The following is a 23,473-nucleotide window of genomic DNA, read 5'->3' as shown; positions in this document are numbered from 1 at the left end:
TCCTGTTGGTCTCGTCTCTTCATGAGACTATCCCAGGAATGGATTATTTGTTCAAAACCGGGTTTTGGAGATTCGGCCAACTTTGACAGGGCATACAAAAGGCATGAGAAAAGTAATGAACACTGAAGTTCATGTGCATGTTTACAGGAGAACTGAAGGCAAAATTTTTTTATGATCAAAATTCTATTTCTCTTATTTTATTAAATATCGGAATGTATTTTTGATCGCTATTTTGTCGCTGCTATAGCAAGTTATGAGTGTTTGAAATATATGTAATATATCAGTCCATATGTCAAAGCAATGGGCGTAAACGAGATTCGTTGAGACCTGCGCAAGACATCGTAGGACGGAAGTAAAACGTACAGCGGAAATCAAAGTGACCAACATCTGCCAACGTTATCAGAAGACGCGCACGCCCTCTTTCGAACGCTGATGTAATCAAGCCGGAAGTTGTGTTTGTTTTGATAGCAATCGGGAAAGTTTGAAAAAAAGTCGGCAGTAATCGTCATTTAAACTCATTTTTGCGCAATATTTCGTTTGGAAAACAGTTTTCAAAATGGCGGCACTGACACCTGGCTGACACTTGACGTTTCGAAGTCTCGCACAAGTCTCGTGAAGATCGTGTGGATAAGCGACGCCTGCCGTGGACCAAACGAACTAAATTCAACACGGCTAAAAACCGAATAGGCCGATAAGTATAATATTTAATTGCAATTAGTTGCCAATACGAGTCACGATATAAGGTTACTAAAACCGAAAACGTAATTGAAGAACACGTTAATTAAGAAAGAAAGCAAGTTTAAAAATGACTTCAGTCCTCCTTTAAGTTTACTTGGCAGAGTCAGAGTAGAACACAGGACAATACAGATATAAACAACAACAAACTGGCAAATAATTGAACAATTTTATCATGTAGACCTAAAACTGAGCCTCCACTATTTCAAAGACCACCAGCCGACACTGGACTGTAACATTTCGTTACTAACGGTGTAATGATTAGCGGTGTGTGTAATATTAACCAAACTTCAAAAGTTGTTTTGATGGTTTCCCTCCAGATGGGAGGTAATAAAACTTAAAAAGACAGTTAAAAAAAAAAAAAACACACACGAGTGCTCTGAGAGCACAATATCCCCCGCTGGCAACTAGGCCATATCTCTGGTAAAATGCGACTGAATTGAACAAAATTGAAATAAGCGTGTCGGCACGGTGGTGTAGTGGTTAGCGCTGTCGCCTCACAGCAAGAAGGTCCGGGTTCGAGCCCCGTGGCCGGCGAGGGCCTTTCTGTGCGGAGTTTGCATGTTCTCCCCGTGTCCGCGTGGGTTTCCTCCGGGTGCTCCGGTTTCCCCCACAGTCCAAAGACATGCAGGTTAGGTTAACTGGTGACTCTAAATTGACCGTAGGTGTGAATGTGAGTGTGAATGGTTGTGTGTCTATGTGTCAGCCCTGTGATGACCTGGCGACTTGTCCAGGGCGTACCCCGCCTTTCACCCATAGTCAGCTGGGATAGGCTCCAGCTTGCCTGCGACCCTGTAGAACAGGATAAAGCAGCTAGAGATAATGAGATGAAATGAGATGAAATAAGCGTATTACCGATAGCCTGGCAAGCCAGACTAAATGTGAATATTTAGTCTGGCCTCGATCCGTAGACATTTCCGAAGTGGGTGGGAGGAACAAACCGCTGTCTTTCAAACTGTCTCTGTGCGTATAGACCAACGCTCTGACCAATCAGCGCAACAGTGACTGTGACGTAGTCAGAGCGACAGAAAGCAGTGGGGGAGGCCTTGAAATAAGTAATTTTTCAAAATGCGTATTAATTAATAAACAGGTTCTAGATATTAAGAAGTTTGGAGATAATGACCACAAGTTTGGAGTCTGTACCACATACACATTTTTTTCCAAGTGTTTTTCAAGGGTTTGCTTAAACTGTTTGAGAGTTTTTATTTAGTGGTGTTTGGTGAAATAATTTCCCTTAAATTTAAAATAACGGGAAAATAAGAAACAATCAAAAAGTAATGTTTCAAAGCTGTTTATTAATTCTTCGTACTGCACAAACTAGCCCATCCTTTTGGCTACGAGCGGAGCCAGCTGGTAGATCAGACTTTTGCCATAGCCGGTCAGCAAAACAGCGAAAACGTCCTTCTTGAAAAGGAATGAGCGGAGAGCCTCTTCCTGCTCATGTTTCAACGAAAACTCCAAGTCTAATTCTTCTAAAACTGATTCCAAAGCGGAGTCAAACGCACGCTGTTCACTAGCCGTAGCCATCTTTCCTGCTGCGCTTTCTCCAGCGTAGTGCAGCTTTGTCGTCACTCCTACAAAAGCCCGCCCAAAGAATCCAAACAAAAACCTTGCGTTGTGATTGGCGGGCACGATTTGATGCCCGGGGTGTTTTTGTTTATATGGTGCGAGGCTAGACCCACTCGCTAGGCAAAAAATATTTTTGGCTGCTAGGCGGGTGGGTCTAGTTTACTAGGCTATATTACCGATATACAAGAAAGAATCCTGTCAAGTTTCGTGAAATTCCTCCAAAAATTGTGAGAGGAGTTGATTTCAGAAAGTGAGCACCCTTCCCAGGACGGACGGACATCGCCACAACATAATCCCCCTTCGGGCCTTTCAGCCAGCGGGGGATAATAAAAAAATTTAAAAATTAAAAATAAATAAATAATTTTTAAAAAATCATTTTGTTTCATTTTTTTTTTTAAGATTTTTTTGGGGGCTTTTTCACCTTTATTGGATAGGACAGTGTAGAGACAGGACAGGAAATGATCGGGAGAGAGAGACGGGGAGGGATCGGGAAATGACCTCAGGTCGGAATCAAACCCGGGTCCCCGGATTTATGGTATGGCGCCTTAGTCACCTGAGCCACGACGCCCCCCATTTTGTTTCATTTTAACACCTTATTTCTTTTTGTAACTCTTCAGCTCTAAAGAAACTGAACACATTTTATTATATCATATTTTAGTATTAGCTCATATTTATAGCATTTCCTTACCGTAAACCAGCAAAGCGACAGAGAGCGAGTTGGTGGCCAGTCCAGTGGTAGCGAACGGTGTTACAGTGACCGTGTAGTTTCCAGCATCGCTGAGTTGGCTGCTGCGGATCGTGAGCTGGGTGGCACTGATGCTAACTCTGTCAAGGTACTGGGCGATCGGATTAATCACAGCCTGGTTGTTGATCCACTGGCCCAGAGTGTCTCCTCTGGGAGCGAGCCACGTGATGGAGAAGATATTGGAGATGGTCTGCACTGTAAACACAGCATTTTTTCCTGTCGCCACTTGCACAGGGGAGCTCTGGAACTGAATGGGCACCAGGTCCTGACATGATGTCAGAGGAAGTGCTGAGGAAAAAGAGTGATTTAGAAGAAAAATATCTTCAATTTGATACACATTTTAATATCGATTTACTTTAAATATTGGATAAATTACTAGCACCTGCTGTTATTATTCATCGTTTTAATATCCACAGTACTGTATTTCATCTCATCTCATTATCTCTAGCCTCTTTATCCTGTCCTACAGGGTCGCAGGCAAGCTGGAGCCTATCCCAGCTGACTACAGGCGAAAGGCGGGGTACACCCTGGACAAGTCGCCAGGTCATCACAGGGCTGACACATAGACACAGACAACCATTCACACTCACATTCACACCTACGGTCAATTTAGAGTCACCAGTTAACCTAACCTGCATGTCTTTGGACTGTGGGGGAAACCGGAGCACCCGGAGGAAACCCACGCAGACACGGAGAACATGCAAGCTCCGCACAGAAAGGCCCTTGCCGGCCACGGGGCTCGAACCCGGACCTTCTTGCTGTGAGGCGACAGCGCTAACCACTACACCACCGTGCCGCCTACTGTATTTCATCACAAATTTATCTATTCTAAATTAGATTTTGCTCTCACTTCACCCGAACAAACAGACGTCTTTCTTTGCCCTTATGACCCTGTGCAAGGTTGGGTCCGAAATGCTAGAATTTTATCGTCTCGGTCTTAGAGACTATTTAAACGAGACCGTCAATGACGGCGTAACTCACTCCTGCCCCGTGAGAAATTAAATCTGGGTAGAAGTTATATGCACCCTGGGTACCCCTACCTTCACGCCAGAAAGAATCAAAATTGGTGAAGAACTGAGGGAGAAAAAGCGATGTGTGTGTGGAAACTGCTCGTTAGGGCTTAATTACTCCATATCGCAATTATTAATTACAATTATGCAAACTTGGGTAGAAGCTATATGCACCCCAGGCAGATCTACCTTCCTGCCAAAAAGAACAAAAATCGATGAAGAACTGATGGAGAAGAAGCGATTTTCGTGAAATGTGGACGACGGACAACACATGATGGCATAAACTCATGACCTGTCAGCCAGATGAGCTAATAATATTGGCTGGTGTTGAGTGGTATATCAGATCTATTCCATTCAGCTAGCATGATATTGAACGAGTCGAAGAGGAGTAGCTGAATGGAATATATCTGATAGAACATGAATAAAAGCCAGCCAATATTATTTATACACATTCATTTCAGGTGTTCAAGGCGTCTTTCTCTTTCAAAATGTTCCGTGTTTAACAAAGCAAACCTGGCGGCCATGTTGGTTTACAAACTGTTACAGTGTGGAAGTTTTACGTCTGTGACGCCATGTTGTCTTGACAACCATACAATATCGTAAACCATATTCAACGCTCATTCTCCATTGGGTAGAGTGACGTAATACACGTAGGCTAAGCGATATGCTAATAATATTGCATGCTATCGAACCAAATGAATGAAACCTGCTAGAATCCTACAGGACAGCAATAATACCCACTCTTTGGAAAACTTCAACCATTATACCTGTTCCCAAGAAACCACGTCCCTCAGAACCCAACCACTTCCGCCCAGTTGCATTGACATCAATAGTTATGAAATGCATGGAAAAAATCATATTGCACCTCATCTTACCAACCGTTAGCATACAACTGGATCCATATCAATTTGCATACAGGCCAAAAAGGGGGACAGAGGATGCAGTGGCATGCCTTCTCCACTCTCTCCTTCATCACCTTCAGACTCCTCATAATTTTGCCTCAGTTCTGTTTGTTGACTTCAGTTCCGCATTCAATACGCCATCAACTAATCAAGAAATTACAGCATCTGAACATCATCCCTCCCCTTATCCATTGGATTTACAACTTTCTCAGCAACAGGCCACAGACAGTGAAAATTGGGACAACAACATCATCTACCATTATTACCAACACGGGTGCTCCACAAGGTTGCGTTCTCAGTCCATTTCTGTTCACACTTTACACAAATGACTGCCAAAACTCAATACCCAACACCACTTACTATAAATATGCAGATGACACAGCCATTGTCAGATTAGTCAGAAAATAACTCCATCACAGCTTACCACCAGTCCATCACAGACTTTGCACAGTGGTGCTCTGACAATTACCTCCAACTCATCTCATCTCATTATCTCTAGCCACTTTATCCTTCTACAGGGTCGCAGGCAAGCTGGAGCCTATCCCAGCTGACTATGGGCGAAAGGCGGGGTACACCCTGGACAAGTCGCCAGGTCATCACAGGGCTGACACATAGACACAGACAACCATTCACACCTACGGTCAATTTAGAGTCACCAATTAACCTAACCTGCATGTCTTTGGACTGTGGGGGAAACCGGAGCACCCAGAGGAAACCCACGTGGACAACATGCAAACTCCGCACAGAAAGGCCCTCGCCGGCCACGGGGCTCGAACCCGGACCTTCTTGCTGTGAGGCGACAGCGCTAACCACTACACCACCGTGCCGCCCTACCTCCAACTCAACGTCGACAAAACAAAAGAACTGGTCATCTATGCATCAACACCACCCTCTGGATTTACTCATATTTCCATTCACGGTCAACTATTCGAACAGGTCAGTACTTTCAAATACCTTGGTCTCACAATTGACAAATTAAACTTCAATGAACATGTTACCATCACACAGAAACGTGCACACCAGAGACTGTATATCATACGCAAACTAAAATCACTGTCTGTTGCCCCCCATCTTCTTCTGCTACTATACAAGAGCATCATCCAACCCCTTCTACTCTATTGCTCCCCCTGTTTCTTTAATATATTAACTGTCACCAGCAAGAACAAGCTTATTAAAATCTCCAATTTAGCATCCAAGATAATACATCTCCCAACCCCCAGCCTCACTGAAGCAAATGACACAGCCATCACACGTCTAGCCTGCACAATAGCAAGCAGCCCTGACCACCCTCTGAACCGGTTCTTCATCCTTCTTCCATCTGGCCACAGATATAGAGCCCTGGACTGGAAAAAAGCACATTTCAAGAAAAGTTTTGTTTCCTCAGCGATCACTGCATTAAACAAAGTTTTGTGACAAATATACACCCCTCATGCGGAAAAGGAAGGGAGTTGAACTGTGGAGGGAGGGAGGGTGGGGGTGCTGAGTGTGGGGCTATATGCTCAGGGGGCTGGAAGGGAAAATACTTGGTATAAAAAAAATGCTTGAATATGGTGACATTAGGGAATGTGGAGGTGGAGTATGAGTGAAGATACAGTTGAAACCGTATATTTACATACACTTTAGGAAAAGACACAATCTTTTTTTTTTTCTCATAGTCAGACATGAAATCAGACACTCACTTTAACTTTTTCATGTCTGTCTGAATATTTAAAATTATTTCAATGTACTTAATGCCAAATTAATCACAGAAGGAGTTTTTTATTCAATATTTTAATTGCTTTTATCAAATCAGAAGTTTACATACACTGCAGTTTGTGTGCCTTTAAACAATGTAGGAACGCCCAGATGATGATGTCATGTCTTTGGAAGCTTCTGATAGGTTAATTGGCAACATTTGAATTAATTTGAGACACACACCTGTGATTGTATTTTAAGGAACACCTCAAACACAGTGCTTCCTTGTACACAACATGGGTAAATCTAAAGAAATTGATCAAGATTTCAGACTAAGAATGGTTAACTTGCACAAGTCTGGCTCATCTTTGGGGGAAATTTCAAGAAGCCTGAAGGTGCCACGGTCTTCAGGTCAAACCATTATACGAAAGTATAAACAATGTGGGAATGTCGAGCCATCATACCGCACAGGAAGGAGACGGATTCTGAGTCCCAGAGATGAGCGGGTTCTGGTCAGTGCTGTGCGTAAGAACCCAAGAATGAATGCAAAGGACCTCGTGAAGATGATGGCTGAAGCTGGTAAGAGTGTGTCACTGTCCACGGTGAAACGAGTTCTGCACCAACATGGGCTGAAAGGCCACTCTGCCAGGAGAAAGCCATTACTCCAACACAAACATAAACAGGCCAGATTACAGTTTGCAAATGAACACAGGGGAAAGGATCTCAATTTTTGGAGACATGTCTTGTGGTCGGATGAAACTAAAATTGAGCTGTTTGGCCATAATCAACAACGATATGTTTGGAGAAAAAAAGGAGACGCTTACAATCCTAACAACACCATACCAACAGTGAAACATGGCGGAGGCAGCATCATGTTGTGGGGTTGTTTTGCTGCAGGAGGTACTGGTGCACTTCACAAAATCAATGGAGTAATGAAGAAGGAACAGTATGTGGAGATACTGAACCAACACCTGAAAGCATCTGCCAGGAAGTTAAAGCTTGGCCGCAAATAGGTCTTCCAAATGGACAATGACCCGAAGCACACCGCCAAACTGGTCAAAAAATGGCTTGATGACAACAAAGTCAATGTTTTGGAGTGGCCATCACAAAGCCCCGACCTCAACCCTATTGAGCATTTGTGGGCAGAGCTGAAACGACATGTGCATGCAAAGCAGCCAAAAAATATGGCCCAGTTATACCAGTTCTGTCAAGAGGAATGGGCCAAAATTCCTGTCAAGTATTGTGCAAAGCTTGTTGAAGGTTATCCAAAACGTTTGACCCAAGTCAGACAGTTTAAGGGCAATTGTACCAAGTACTGATGAAGTGTATGTAAACTTCTGATTTGATAAAAGCAATTAAAATATTGAATAAAAAACTCCTTCTCTGATTAATTTGGCATTAAGTACATTGAAATAATTTTAAATATTCAGACAGACATGAAAAAGTTAAAGTGAGTGTCTGATTTCATGTCTGACTATGAGAAAAAAAAAAAGATTGTGTCTTTTCCTAAAGTGTATGTAAATATACGGTTTCAACTGTATGTGTTGTATGTGGGGCAATGAATGTATGTATGGTGGCATAGCTGGGTAAATGGGGAGGGTTGGTGAAAGTATGGGGGTGTATGTAGGAGCTAGGAGTATATGTGTATATGTATGTGGAAGTATGTGGAGGTGTATATGTAAATGGTGTTTATGTACAGTATGTATGTACTTGTTTATGAGATGTGAGTCACAAAGATCTGATTAATGCTGAACCTGATAACATTGACTTGTCTGATGTGAAAACAAATATCCCTTTGGGACAATAAAGACTATTCTATATATCTTTCGATTACGTTCATTATGTCTTATATTAAATATAGCTAGTTTTTTTTTTTCTCTTTTTTATCAGACATCTAATTTTTGGGTTTGTTTACCTGACATGTTTCGACGTACAACTTCCGTCTTCCTCAGAGTGTCACCGGATGTTAATTGGTGACGCATCTTTTATCAGCTGCTGTTTCTGAAGGCGTGGCCTTCCTGTCTGGTTTGACAGGTCGGTCACGCCTTATACTGTCTGTTCGTCCCCTGCAAGATGTCACTCCAGGTATGGGAGAGCATGAATGCTCCCTCATCCCGGTTGATGGTCCTCGGGCTTCGCTTACGGATCTCTATGGCCTCCCTGATCCAGCGCTGATGTTTGTTATCTTCTGTGCGGATGACTCTGGCATTCCCCCAGTCCATAATGTGATTTTCCCTTTTACAGTGATCTGTTATAGCTGACATATAATTTTCCTGTTGTGCCTTTTCTTTTATTGTTCGGGTTTGTCTTATAGCTGTCTCCTTTTCGCACTCTTTCTTATGTTCATGTTTTCTTGTGTTGAAACTCCTTCCTGTCTCCCCAATGTATGTTTTATTGCATAATTTACATGGAATCTCATATATGGTGTTGCATCTGTTGTCCGGATGTATTCTGTCTTTGGGGTGAACCAGGATCTGACGGAGTGTTGTGTGTGGTTTGACAGGTGTGTTAATGTTGCGTTTCCTCATTACTCTTTGAATGCGTTCAGTTATTCCCCTGATGTATGGTAATGTAACTACTCCCCTGTGTTCTTGTTTGTTAGTTTGTTTTTTCTCTTTCTTCTGTGTTTTGTTGTTCTTAACCTGTTCCACCCCTTTGGATATTGCCCATTGTGGATATTGACATGCCTTCAGTGCGTGCTGTATATGTTGTTCCTCCTGTTCTTTGTCCTGTGGATCTGTAATTATTGCTGTGGCTTCTCTATGGCCTCCCTGATCCAGCGCTGATGTTTGTTATCTTCTGTGCATACAGAAGATACAGAAGGGAGCATACATGCTCTCCCATACCTGGAGTGACATCTTGCAGGGGACGAACAGACAGTATAAGGCGTGACCGACCTGTCAAACCAGACAGGAAGGCCACACCTTCAGAAACAGCAGCTGATAAAAGATGCGTCACCAATTAACATCCGGTGACACTCTGAGGAAGACGGAAGTTGTACGTCGAAACATGTCAGGTAAACAAACCCAAAAATTAGATGTCTGATAAAAAAGAGAAAAAAAAAACCCTAACTATTCTATATAGAAAGGAATAGAACACATGTTTTTATTTCATCGAAAAAGTGTCCTGTATGTATCACAATATACTAGATAGAATTTTTGAACATTTCATTCCAGATTTAATCCCCCTTTACTGTTATAAATCACCTCGACTCTTCTGGGAAGGCTTTTCAGATTTTGGAGCGTAGCTGTGGGGATTTGCCCAGTCGATCACAAGGGCATTAGTGAACTCGAGCAAGGAGGCCTGGCACACAGTCGGCATTTCAATACATCCCAAAAGTGTTTCCATAAGGATAAGATCAGGGCTCCGGAGGCCACTTAAGTGCTTCACTACAGCCTTGACAAATCATATTGTCATGGATACTGCTTTGTGCAGGGGTGGCACGGTGGTGTAGTGGTTAGCGCTGTCGCCTCACAGCAAGAAGGTCCTGGGTTCGAGCCCCGGGGCCGGCGAGGGCCTTTCTGTGCGGAGTTTGCATGTTCTCCCCGTGTCCGCGTGGGTTTCCTCCGGGTGCTCCGGTTTCCCCCACAGTCCAAAGACATGCAGGTTAGGTTAACTGGTGACTCTAAATTGACCGTAGGTGTGAGTGTGAATGGTTGTCTGTGTCTATGTGTCAGCCCTGTGATGACCTGGCGACTTGTCCAGGGTGTACCCCGCCTTTCGCCCGTAGTCAGCTGGGATAGGCTCCAGCTTGCCTGCGACCCTGTAGAAGGATAAAGCGGCTAGAGATGATGAGATGAGACTGCTTTGCGCACAGGGGCGCTACCCGGAGCGTACAAAGACAGGCATCTTGTACAACTGAGTGCTTCTAGGTTTGCTGCAAAGCCACATATGGGTATAATGGTCAGGTGTCCACATACTTTTGACCATCGCGTATGTTGATTTTTAACACTGAGAAACGGCTACATGCAGTGGTCTGTTGTACAAAAGCAATGCTTTAACGATAGTGTAATGACATAAAATTTCAAGTTCTCCAACAGACGCGATACTGACTTCAGAAATGAATGGCATGGATGAAAACAATCTCTGTTCTGCTTTAAATAGGTTTTGCCCAGCAAATAAATGCAGTCTAACTAGTTAAGCACATTTTATATTGCTGTCTTAAACACACACAAAGCTAACTAAGAGCTTTCGGTATCTTTTAACTACGTCTAACGTTCAACCAAAGTCGTATTGGTGCGGTTTTTTTTTTATTGTACAAAATGTGACAGATAGGTGACAAATTAAAGGGGGGAAAAACAACATAAAATATCTTACTAAGGTGTTTGGGCCAAGATAGAAATTCGATACGTGTTTGGAACTGTACCGTTCACTCAAAAAACTGACGAACTACTGCAGTACAATTCAAACAAGCCAGATTTAAACTGGACTCTTATAACATTGTGCTTTTCTGCTTCTTTTTTTTTTTTTGTGAAAGCTGTTAAATCTTGTTAGTATAACGATGCTGCCGAGAGTTTACACTCATTTTACCTTATTTGGCTGATGTTTTTATCCAAAGCATCCAAACAATTCAGGGTTTAAGTTATGTCTTGAGTATACAAGAGCACTGGCGTCACACATAGCATACACGTCAAAAAAGACGCCAACAAAAAACATCATCGAACATACAGTCCTACTTACTGCCTAATGGCAGTCTTCGCACAGCCGCCCCCCAAAACACACACGCCACAAAAACGCATCCTATAATAAATACACAATTACTACACCACTGCCCTAAAATTGCACAGCCCTCTATCAGGAACATACGTCATCATATTCCTACACAGAGATTAGCCGATTGCACCATTACCTTACTTCAAACCTTGCAACTACTCCTGTCATCTCTTATTAATTAATTTGATGGACGTACTGTACAGTACACTACCGTTCAAAAGTTTGGGGTCACCCAGACAATTTTGTGTTTTCCATGAAAAGTCACACTTTTATTTACCACCATAAGTTGTAAAATGAATAGAAAATATAGTCGAGACATTTTTCTGGCCATTTTGAGCATTTAATCGACCCCACAAATGTGATGCTCCAGAAACTCAGGCCAAGTTTACATTAGACCGTATCTGTCTCGTTTTCTTTGCGGATGCACTGTCCGTTTACATTAAAACGCCTGGAAACGCCGGGAAACGGGAATCCGCCAGGGTCCACGTATTCAATCCAGATCGTGTCAGCTCCGGTGCTGTGTAAACATTGAGGATACGCAGATACGCTGTGCTGAGCTCTAGCTGGTGTCGTCATTGGACAACGTCACTGTGACATCCACCTTCCTGATTCGCTGGCGTTGGTCATGTGACGTGACTGCTGAAAAATGGCGCGGACTTCCGCCTTGTATCACCTTTCATTAAAGAGTATAAAAGTATGAAAATACTGCAAATACTGCCCATTGTGTAGTTATGATTGTCTTTAGGCTTGCCATCCTTCCACTTGCAAGTGGTAAGTGACTTGCGCATGCTGCCCGATATGCACTGGAATCACACACACAGCGGCTCAGTCCCGAATCACTGCTCGTGCGCTTCACTCGCGCGCTCTGTGAGCTGCGCAGGGCCGGAGTGCGCACCCTCCAGAGGGCACTCGCTGTTCAGGGCGGAGTGATTTGGAGCGCAGCCGCTGAGGAGGAAGCGATGAGCCGCACTGACACGTTTCAACTTACGTGCCGAATTAGTCATGTGATTAGCGTATTCATGTAATGGCGTTGCTGTGTGCACGCTAATCGTTTTTAAAAACATTAATCTGATGATCCGCTGATACGGTCTAATGTAAACCCCACCTCAATCTGCTCAAAGGAAGGTCAGTTTTATAGCTTCTCTAAAGAGCTCAACTGTTTTCAGCTGTGCTAACATGATTGTACAAGGGTTTTCTAATCATCCATTAGCCTTCTGAGGCAATGAGCAAACACATTGTACCATTAGAACACTGGAGTGAGAGTTGCTGGAAATGGGCCTCTATACACCTATGGAGATATTGCACCAAAAACCAGACATTTGCAGCTAGAATAGTCATTTACCACATTAGCAATGTATAGAGTGGATTTCTGATTAGTTTAAAGTGATCTTCATTGAAAAGAACAGTGCTTTTCTTTCATAAGGAAATTTCAAAGTGACCCCAAACTTTTGAACGGTAGTGTAGGTAGGTCTTTCATCTCATCTCATTATCTGTAGCCGCTTTATCCTGTTCTACAGGGTCGCAGGCAAGCTGGAGCCTATCCCAGCTGACTACGGGCGAAAGGCGGGGTACACCCTGGACAAGTCGCCAGGTCATCACAGGGCTGACACATAGACACAGACAACCACTCACATTCACACCTACGGTCAATTTAGAGTCACCAGTTAACCTAACCTGCATGTCTTTGGACTGTGGGGGAAACCGGAGCACCCGGAGGAAACCCACGCGGACAACATGCAAACTCCGCACAGAAAGGCCCTCGCCGGCCACGGGGCTCGAACCCGGACCTTCTTGCTGTGAGGCGACAGCGCTAACCACTACACCACCGTGCCGCCCATGGACGTAGGTACTAATGAAAATTTGTATCTGTTTAGCTTGCATGTTGGCAGCCTATACCTCCTACCAGAGGGCATCAGCTCAAACTCATTATTTAAAACATGGGTTGGGTCAGTAGCAATCTTGAGGCCCTGCCTCCTCAAAAATTTCTTGTAAAGAGCATGAGAGCTCTATGCCCATTATTTTCCCTGCCCTCTTGACAAGAGTCGGGAGCTGTGTTCTGACTTTTACAGTCAAGCTTCCAAACCATGTTGTGATGCCGTAGCAGATGACAGATTCAATAGTTACTCTATAAAACAAAAGCATGATGCTTTTATCAACACCATGGACCCGGAGTCTCCGTAAAAAGTGCAGCCTTTGACAGATCTTTGAGCAAACAGACTCCACATGAGTTGATGTTGGACTCCCTGTCCATTAATAAGCACTGGACTATAATCCCTTACACCCCTGGGGTCAAAGACCATCTCTTTCATTGTATCCACATTCAAAATGAGGTTGTGGTCCTCACACCACAGCACTATATCCTGGACCTCTATGTGATACCCCCTAGGGTCTGCCTGTGCTGACAGAAGGCTCAGTAAACCTGTATCATCTGAAAACTTAATGATGATGTGTTGACTCTTACAGTCATTTGTATATAATGTAAAGAGGATGGGAGAACTTACGCACCCCTGAGGAGCCCCAATATCTAGTTCCTGTGAGTGAGACAGGGTGGAATTAACTTTCACTTGTTGCTGCCTATACCACTTGATTAAATAGGGGTTCACCTCCATCTACTCCAGCTTCCTGAAGAGAATCTGGGGTAAAATCGTATTGAAAGCAGAACTAAAATCCATGAACGGCAGTCTAGCATAGGCCTTGGGAGCTTTCAAGATGTTTTAAGATCAAATGTGTTGTGGTGTTTAAAGCATCATCAGTGCCTCTGCTATTCTGGTAGGCAAACTGATAAGGATCCAAGAGATGCTGCACCTCTTGTTTTAGGTTTCCTACTATTATACGCCCAAAAGCCTTCATTACTATGGACGTTAGGGCAACAGGTCTAAAATCATTGTTATCCTTTGGGCAAGGTTTCTTGGGTACAGGAATAATAATGGCTCTCTTCCAATCTTTAGGAATACTGCGCATCAACAGAAAGTTGAAGAAGAAGAACTCTTTGTCACATGCACACTTCAAGCACAGTGAAATTCATCCTCTGCATTTAACCCATCTGAAGCAGCGAACACACGCACACATCCAGAGCAGTGGGCAGCCAGGGGTTCAGTACCTTGCTCAAGGGCACCTCACGTCAACCTAACTGCATATCTTTGGACTGTGGGGGAAACTGGAGCACCCGGAGGAAACCCATGCAGACACGGGGAGAACATGCAAAGCTACCTATTGGATATGTTTCAATTATATGCACCAACTAGGTCTCTAAGATCACAGGAGAAAAACTTGCTAGTAATACCAGCTGTCAAAACGAAGTGTGGTGAAGCAGCCTTTAGTTGCTATGCTGCTAAGCTTTGGAACCAACTTCCAGATGATATCAAAAATGCTCCTACTGCTGTTAGTTTTAAATCCAGGCTCAAGACAAAGCTGTTTTCAGATGCTTTCACTTGATTAATTTTTACCTAAGTAATTAATTTCCTTTCACATAATTTCTGGGCAATTCCATGTAAATGTCAACCTCACCATGCAAAAATAAAGCAACATGTAATACATCAAAACCACTCCCAGAGATATCACCTAGGCCTGTATTTTACAGATGTGAATAAGTTGAACCAATTTGTAACCAACCTAATATGTCACTGTCAGTCTTTCTTTCTTATAATGTAAAACCCAAGCTAAAATCAACTTTGATCATGTACAATTCTATATTATTGCCACAAGCCACAGAAATGTATGCTAAAATCCACAAAACAGCAAAACAATAGCCATCCTAAATATTATTTAAGAACTTTGATAGTTTTAGCTGATATTTAGAGAGTTTTTCAAAGGGTTATGGTGGTTAAATTGCTGATTTTCTAAACATATGCCATGTCTATTTCAGATGCGTCACATCCATAACGGAATTATGTCACATCCATAACGCTGATTTTTTCTTCCTAGATTCTGCTTGAAATAGAAAATATTTTAAACAAAGGCTTTTTTTATTTTCAGCTAAGACTCCTTTATTAAATGCATGCCTGCATTTGGATATTATGTTTGCAATTTCACAGAGTTTGGTGAATATGTGTAGTCACCCTGGAAATGGGGTATTTTTTCCGTCACATCCATAACACGTCTTTTTTGGCATTTTCTAGAGTTCTAAATGTACTATGGGAATTCTTTTTTTCCCATGACTTCTCCAATATGAGAGGTCTTAAAAATATACAACAAATTTTAAAATACTGGGAAGGAATAAAAATTAACTAGGTCAGTTGTTGCCATTTTGAGTCCAAATGTCACATCCATAACGCTGGAATTGCTCTTCTTTTAATTTTGATTTTAATGACTTTACTTTATTTTAATTTCTTTTTAATCTTGGATTTTAATGATTTTACTTTTACTTTAATTCTTTGTTACTGTGATCCTCGTAGATTTTGTCTGCGGGACGATTTTATTTGGTGATCCTCGTAGATTGTGTCTGCGGGACGATTTTTGGTGATCCTCATGGAAGAGCCACGGGAAGAGCGCGCTTTATGTGATCCTTGTAGATTTTGTCTGCGGGACGATTTTTGGTGATCCTCGTAGATTTTGTCTGCGGGACGATTTTATTTGGATCCTCGTAGATTTTGTCTGCGGGACGATTTTTGGTGATCCTCGTAGATTTTGTCTGCGGGACGATTTTATTTGGATCCTCGTAGATTTTGTCTGCGGGACGATTTTATTTGGATCCTCGTAGATTTTGTCTGCGGGACGATTTTTGGTGATCCTCGTGGAAGAGCCACGGGAAGAGCGCGCTTTATGAGTTAAACCCATAATAATAATTAATCTCGAGGCGGATTCCTTTTTTGAACTTTTATTTCATTTTATTATTTTATTTCTACTATTGTTTAATTCTTATTATTTTTCTTCCCCAATTATTTTATGTAATTTTATTTTCTATTGTTCACTGTTCTGCTTTTACTTCTGTAAAGCACATTGAACTGCCACTGTGTATGAAATGTGCTATATAAATAAACTTGCCTTGCAAACTCGCCGGCCGCTGGGTTCAAACCCGGAACCTTCTTGTTGTGAGGTGACCGTGCTAACCACTACACCACCGTGCCGCCCATAGTTGAAATAAAGGGCTCCAAGCTGGAGCTAACTCACTGGCAAATGTTTTAAGGAGTAAGGCAGAAATACCATCTGGCCCAATGGCCTTTTGTGTGTGCAACCCTCCAAATACCCTGGCCACAGCTTCTGGGTTAATTACAATTCTGCTAGATAGATCACATGATATTGTACTCAATCCACTGTTGTATTCTTCCAGCACCCCCTTTGCAGCACAGTCAAACCGCCTATAAAAATCATTTAACTCATTTGCTTTTTCTAATTCATTCAGAACATGCAGTACTCCCCCTTTATTAGAGTTTAGGTTGGTCCTATCTTTAACTGCATCCCAAAGCTGTTTAGAGTTCTTATTTGAGAGGGCTTCCCTCACACGCAGGCTGTGCTGCTCTCGCGCCTCCCTTATATTCCCCCTAAGGTCCTTTTGAATGGCCTTGAGTTCTATAGTGTTGTTATTCTTGAAGACCTGTTTCTTTCATCGAATGCACTGTTTGATTTCGGGAGTAACATAGTCCTTACGAGGGCAGCACGGTGGTGTAGTGGTTAGCGCTGTCGCCTCACAGCAAGAAGGTCCGGGTTCGAGCCCCGTGGCTGGCGAGGGCCTTTCTGTGCGGAGTTTGCATGTTCTCCCCGTGTCCGCGTGGGTTTCCTCCGGGTGCTCCGGTTTCCCCCACAGTCCAAAGACATGCAGGTTAGGTTAACTGGTGACTCTAAATTGACCGTAGGTGTGAATGTGAATGGTTGTCTGTGTCTATGTGTCAGCCCTGTGATGACCTGGCGACTTGTCCAGGGTGTACCCCGCCTTTCGCCTGTAGTCAGCTGGGATAGGCTCCAGCTTGCCTGCGACCCTGTAGAACAGGATAAAGCGGCTAGAGATAATGAGAGAGAGAGAGAGAGAGATAGTCCTTACTGTTTGGGTATATCTTAACAGTCTTTTTTGCCACCACGATATCGACGCAAAAATGAATATACCTTGTGATAGCCTCAGCAATATTATCAATGTTATTGTCCCCATAAAAGACATTCCAGTCTGTGGCCAGGAAACAACCATTTAACTCTTCTTTGTTACCCTCCTGCCACACACTGACGGTCTTTATAAGTGGTTTGCTCCTTTTTAGAGCAGATTTAAAAGTTGGGATAAGTCGTATCGTATTATGGTCCAAATTTGAAAGAGGTGGACCGATTTTTGAAGCATACGCATCTTTAATGTTACCATAGCATTTGACCAATATATTATTTTTCCGTGTGCCAGCAGTGACCTTGCTGAAATCCAGGAAGAACGCAGTCCAATTTTCTTAATGCAGGTTAAGAGCCTTGCACAAGAGCGGCAGCTTGGCAATGCTGGTATGTGAGCTCACAACCTTCTGAACCTTCAGGAGAACAATCAACCATGCCCTGAGCTGTGTCTTCCTAACCAGTGTTACAAATCTGCATGCTTCGTGGGGTATTTCTGTTCCAACAGCAAAAGGGTCTGCCAAATAGAAAGGCTTTTCTCAGGAAGAAAATTAGTGCAGTCGAACACATCGTTTCTAAATCTATTCAAAACGGGGTTGAGATCTAGTGAAGCGTGAAGACCAGAGAATATAATATAATTCATATCATTTTCATCCTCGTCAAATCATTCAGGTCACGTTCACAACCTGCGTCTTGGGTCATCAGTGGTGGGTTTCCCAAAAGCCTCTTAACACTAAGAACATCTTAACTAGGAGAGAGTGTGTTCATTGTGCTGCTCGCTCTACCAATTAACGATGATCTTTGTGCTACGATGCTTTTGGGAAACTCGGCACAGATCGTTAGAGGTCAGCGCTCAGTACAGGTGTGAACAGGGTCTCGAAGACGCAGGTGGTCTGGGATGCATATGGTCATATCACGTTTGTAGCGTGAATACAAATGTGTCTCGGACAACAGTGCTGCCGTGCGAAGGCAAACTGCAGAATCACTGAATTGAGATAAGTGGCAGTTTGCCTTGGTTTGACATGTTACTGCAAATTTCGAACACTCGTAACTCGAAGCTGGATCAAGGTAGAGCCACAGAGCTTTCACATACACGACCCCGATTCCAAAAAAGTTGGGACAAAGTACAAATTGTAAATAAAAATGGAATGCAATGATGTGGAAGTTTCAAAATTCCATATTTTATACAGAACAGAACATAGATGACATATCAAATGTTTAAACTGAGAAAATGTATCATTTAAAGAGAAAAATTGGGTGATTTTAAATTTCATGACAACAACACATCTCAAAAAAGTTGGGACAAGGCCATGTTTACCACTGTGAGACATCCCCTTTTCTCTTTACAACAGTCTGTAAACGTCTGGGGACTGAGGAGACAAGTTGCTCAAGTTTAGGGATAGGAATGTTAACCCATTCTTGTCTAATGTAGGATTCTAGCTGTTCAACTGTCTTAGGTCTTTTTTGTCGTATCTTCCATTTTATGATGCGCCAAATGTTTTCTATGGGTGAAAGATCTGGACTGCAGGCTGGCCAGTTCAGTACCCGGACCCTTCTTCTACGCAGCCATGATGCTGTAATTGATGCAGTATGTGGTTTGGCATTGTCATGTTGGAAAATGCAAGGTCTTCCCTGAAAGAGACGTCGTCTGGATGGGAGCATATGTTGCTCTAGAACCTGGATATAACTTTCAGCATTGATGGTGTCTTTCCAGATGTGTAAGCTGCCCATGCCACACGCACTAATGCAACCCCATACCATCAGAGATGCAGGCTTCTGAACTGAGCGCTGATAACAACTCCGGTCGTCCTTCTCCTCTTTAGTCCGAATGATACAGCATCCCTGATTTCCATAAAGAACTTCAAATTTTGATTCGTCTGACCACAGAACAGTTTTCCACTTTGCCACAGTCCATTTTAAATGAGCCTTGGCCCAGAGAAGACGTCTGCGCTTCTGGATCATGTTTAGATACGGCTTCTTCTTTGAACTATAGAGTTTTAGCTGGCAACGGCGGATGGCACGGTGAATTGTGTTCACAGATAATGTTCTCTGGAAATATTCCTGAGCCCATTTTGTGATTTCCAATACAGAAGCATGCCTGTATGTGATGTAGTGCCGTCTAAGGGCCCGAAGATCACGGGCACCCAGTATGGTTTTCCGGCCTTGACCCTTACGCACAGACATTCTTCCAGATTCTCTGAATCTTTTGATGATATTATGCACTGGAGATGATGATATGTTCAAACTCTTTGCAATTTTACACTGTCGAACTCCTTTCTGATATTGCTCCACTATTTGTCGGCGCAGAATTAGGCGGATTGGTGATCCTCTTCCCATCTTTACTTCTGAGAGCCGCTGCCACTCCAAGATGCTCTTTTTATACCCAGTCATGTTAATGACCTATTGCCAATTGACCTAATGAGTTGCAATTTGGTCCTCCAGCTGTTCCTTTTTTGTACCTTTAACTTTTCCAGCCTCTTATTGCCCCTGTCCCAACTTTGAGATGTGTTGCTGTCATAAAATTTCAAATGAGCCAATATTTGGCATGAGATTTCAAAATGTCTCACTTTCGACATTTGATATGTTGTCTATGTTCTATTGTGAATACAATATCAGTTTTTGAGATTTGTAAATTATTGCATTCCGTTTTTATTTACAATTTGTACTTTGTCCCAACTTTTTTGGAATCGGGGTTGTAATAGAACAGATACGGCACCTAAACTTCATACACACAACTCAATTTCACAGAATGTGCAGATACTGCAGTTTGCTTTTGCATGGCAGAATGAAGGACCTCCTGATCGAATGTGATATTGCCCTATCCAGAAAATGCGTAATCACTGACTGCAAGTCTGTTTATAAGCCATACTGAACTTTAGAGCGCTCTACAACTCCACGGCTAACTGACAGACAAAATCAGCTGCTTTTCATCACTTCATTCAGCATCACACCTCTCATTCATGTAGTCTATAAGTTTCATAAACAGACCATGCGATTAAAACTTTTGAAACAGTCTGTAAACAGTACATCCATCCATTATCCGTAACCACTTATCCTGGGCAGGGTCTGGAGCAGTGGCGGCTGGTAGTCTTTCAAACAGGGGAGGCTGGTCGGTTACGATATTTCCAGATTTTAAAAGAAAAAACATCAATTTTGCCCATACTCTTGCCTCTGATCTGGCTGATTGTTGGCAGCGTCACAAACTGTGAAATAACAGGTTCTTTTGGCCCATTAGCCTACTGTCCAATATACATGGTGGTGGTGTTTGGGGGGGGTATATTTTAACATTTTATATTTTAAAATTGTGGCATGTTGTTTAAAAATTTACCTCGGCTGTGTTTTTGTTTAAAAATGTCTTCCAAATTGTAGCTGTGTTTAATTCATATCCAGAAAAACATATATTCCAACATAATATACTCAGCATAAACATTTTAAATAGATTCTATATTTTTGGTCCATCCATGACTGTTAGGTTTATATAAGTATTATTCTTATTATTCTTATAAGTATTATTATTAAAATGGTGACAAAATTAAGAGTTAACTTAAGGTTCAGTTAAAAATTACCTTCTGTCTCGGCTGGACATTGTTTGGGAACATTTTGTTTATGAAATGTGTATTTTGAACAGAGAAGTGTCTGAAGGACCCACCAAGGTCTGTTTTAGTGTCAGAACGACCCACACACACACTTTAATGTTGGATGTAATGGTAGCCTTATTGCTGAACAAAGAGTTAAGACTCTTATATTATATTTTTATAGTATATATTATAGTATATATTACTTATAGTATCCTTTATTATTTTGGACTATTGCATATACTATGGCAGTGATTTTAAACTGTTCCTGTGTAGCCTGACCTTCGTCCAGTGGAGAAGAACACTTCTTTGTTAGACCAAACATAGTCTTTGTTTAAAACATTGTCGTAAAAACATCTCACACGCTTTGACGTACGTAAATGAAATTGCTGAAATATTATTTTGCTTATGATTGAAGGTTTCATTCACACACACATACATATGGAATTAAGATGTGATTTGCCGACCTAGCACATAGACACAGATATCAAAATGATGTCACTCACTCACACCCTCCCATAGACACATACACACACCCCTCTCTGAGGTCACATACAAACACACACACATTTGACAGACACAATAGCCGTTTGGAGAGATTATGATTTGTTATAAAAGGGCAATTCCATGTAAATGTCAACCTCACCATGCAAAAATAAAGCAACATGTAATACATCAAAACCACTCCCAGAGATATCACCTAGGCCTGTATTTTACAGATGTGAATAAGTTGAACCAATTTGTAACCAACCTAATATGTCACTGCCAGTCTTTCTTTCTTATAATGTAAAACCCAAGCTAAAATCAACTTTGATCATGTACAATTCTATATTATTGCCACAAGCCACAGAAATGTATGCTAAAATCCACAAAACAGCAAAACAATAGCCATCCTAAATATTATTTAAGAACTTTGATAGTTTTAGCTGATATTTAGAGAGTTTTTCAAAGGGTTATGGTGGTTAAATTGCTGAGTTTCTAAACATATGCCATGTCTATTTCAGACGCGTCACATCCGTAACGGAATTTCGTCACATCCATAACGCTGACTTTTCCTTCCGAAACTCTGCATGAAATACAAAATATTTTAAACAAAGATTTTTTTAAATTCACCTTGGACCCCTCTATCAAATGGATCTCTCCATTTCGACATTAGGTTTACAATTTCACAGAGTTTGATAAAAATGTACAGTCACCCAAGAAAAGTGATACTTTTTCTGTCACATCCATAACGCATCTTTTATTGGCATTTTCTGGCATGTCCTAGATGTACTATGGGAATTGTTCTTGTTCTATCACTTCTCCAGTATGGTACAGCCTTAAAATATGCAACACCTGTTTAAATACTGGGAGACAATAAAACATGCACTGGGTCATTTGTTGCCATTTTGAGTTCAAGTGTCACGTCCATAACGCTGGAATTGCTCAAAAGGTGTTTGTAATCTTTCATCTTTGACGAAGTGACTGTGCGAATAAACTGGCATGTGAACTCTCTGGTTCCCCTGTCTGTTTCTATCGTTCTATCATTTGTCCCGGATCCGAGGGTGGCCCACGAAGGAATCGGGGTCTCTTTCTGGGTGAACCCCAACAATGACATATTACTAAAGTAGCCTATTTACTGTTGTTGATGTGGGTCACTTGCTGTTAGCCAATTCACTTTCTCGTACCAGGAGAGCTGAAAGGAACGAGTATTATTCCCTACCTTTTTCACCAAGTCAATTTGAGGCGTTGGTCTACCCTGCTCTTTAATTTTAATTTTTTCCTCGAAAGGAAGACTGGCAAATGGCTTCGCCAAAATTAAATCAGCAATGCTTGGCATCCGTGCGCAGCTTTCTTGCTAGCTGACTAGCCCCCTCAAGTTCAAGTTCAGTCACTCAAATAAACGACATTTCTGGAACTAAGATAGCAAATTTGACAACACTATATTTACACTTTATTTACAATGAAAATCAGGGCTTTGAACCAGAATTTTTTTCCTATTGGTTCGTTCCGAACAGAAACGGAATTTTAACGTTTCCGGTTTTGGGTTCCACCATTAAATAGACGTTCCCGAACCGGTTAGAACAAAAAAATTTCGTTCCCGGAACGGTTAATTACGTTCCCTGTCAGCTGTTTAACAAATGGCTATAAAGTTATGTCTCAGTCTCATCCAGCTTAAGCCAAATGTAGGCTAATTCTATTACAACCTTCATTAAATAAGACAAGAAATAATTCAAAACAATTATTATTTCAAATGTTGGCGATTTGGATTCTCAGTATGTCTTCCCATCTACACAAACAGAAAAAGTGCCAAAAATGAAAGAGAATTCGTTTAGTGTGTTACCAAAGGCTAGTCAGGCCCTATAGAGGGCTACCGCATGACGTCACTGCGCCGCGAGATTTTGTTAGGCGCCATATTGGAAGACCAAGTGCACATCTATGCAAGTACATACATTCATAAAACAAACTACACCTGAAATGTAGCCAGGGCCGGTTCTGCCCTAATCTGGACCCGGGTGCAACATCGCGCAAACCCCCCCCCCCCAAAAA

General features: G+C 42.1%; 1 protein-coding gene across 2 annotated transcripts in view; it reads right to left on the bottom strand.

Annotated features, from left to right (window-relative positions):
- The window catches only part of si:dkeyp-97a10.3 (uncharacterized), a 47,841-nt gene that overhangs the window by 21,048 nt on the left and 3,320 nt on the right, over positions 1-23,473 (bottom strand). For both annotated transcript variants that reach the window (XM_060900326.1, XM_060900325.1), the window contains exon 3: positions 2,993-3,337. In XM_060900326.1, the coding sequence (XP_060756309.1) occupies positions 2,993-3,337 (345 nt within the window). The remainder of the gene's footprint in view (positions 1-2,992; positions 3,338-23,473) is intronic.

This window comes from Neoarius graeffei, chromosome 19 (genome assembly GCF_027579695.1).
Source record: "Neoarius graeffei isolate fNeoGra1 chromosome 19, fNeoGra1.pri, whole genome shotgun sequence".
Lineage (NCBI taxonomy): Eukaryota > Metazoa > Chordata > Actinopteri > Siluriformes > Ariidae > Neoarius > Neoarius graeffei.
This window is presented reverse-complemented; position numbering and strand designations above follow the sequence as displayed.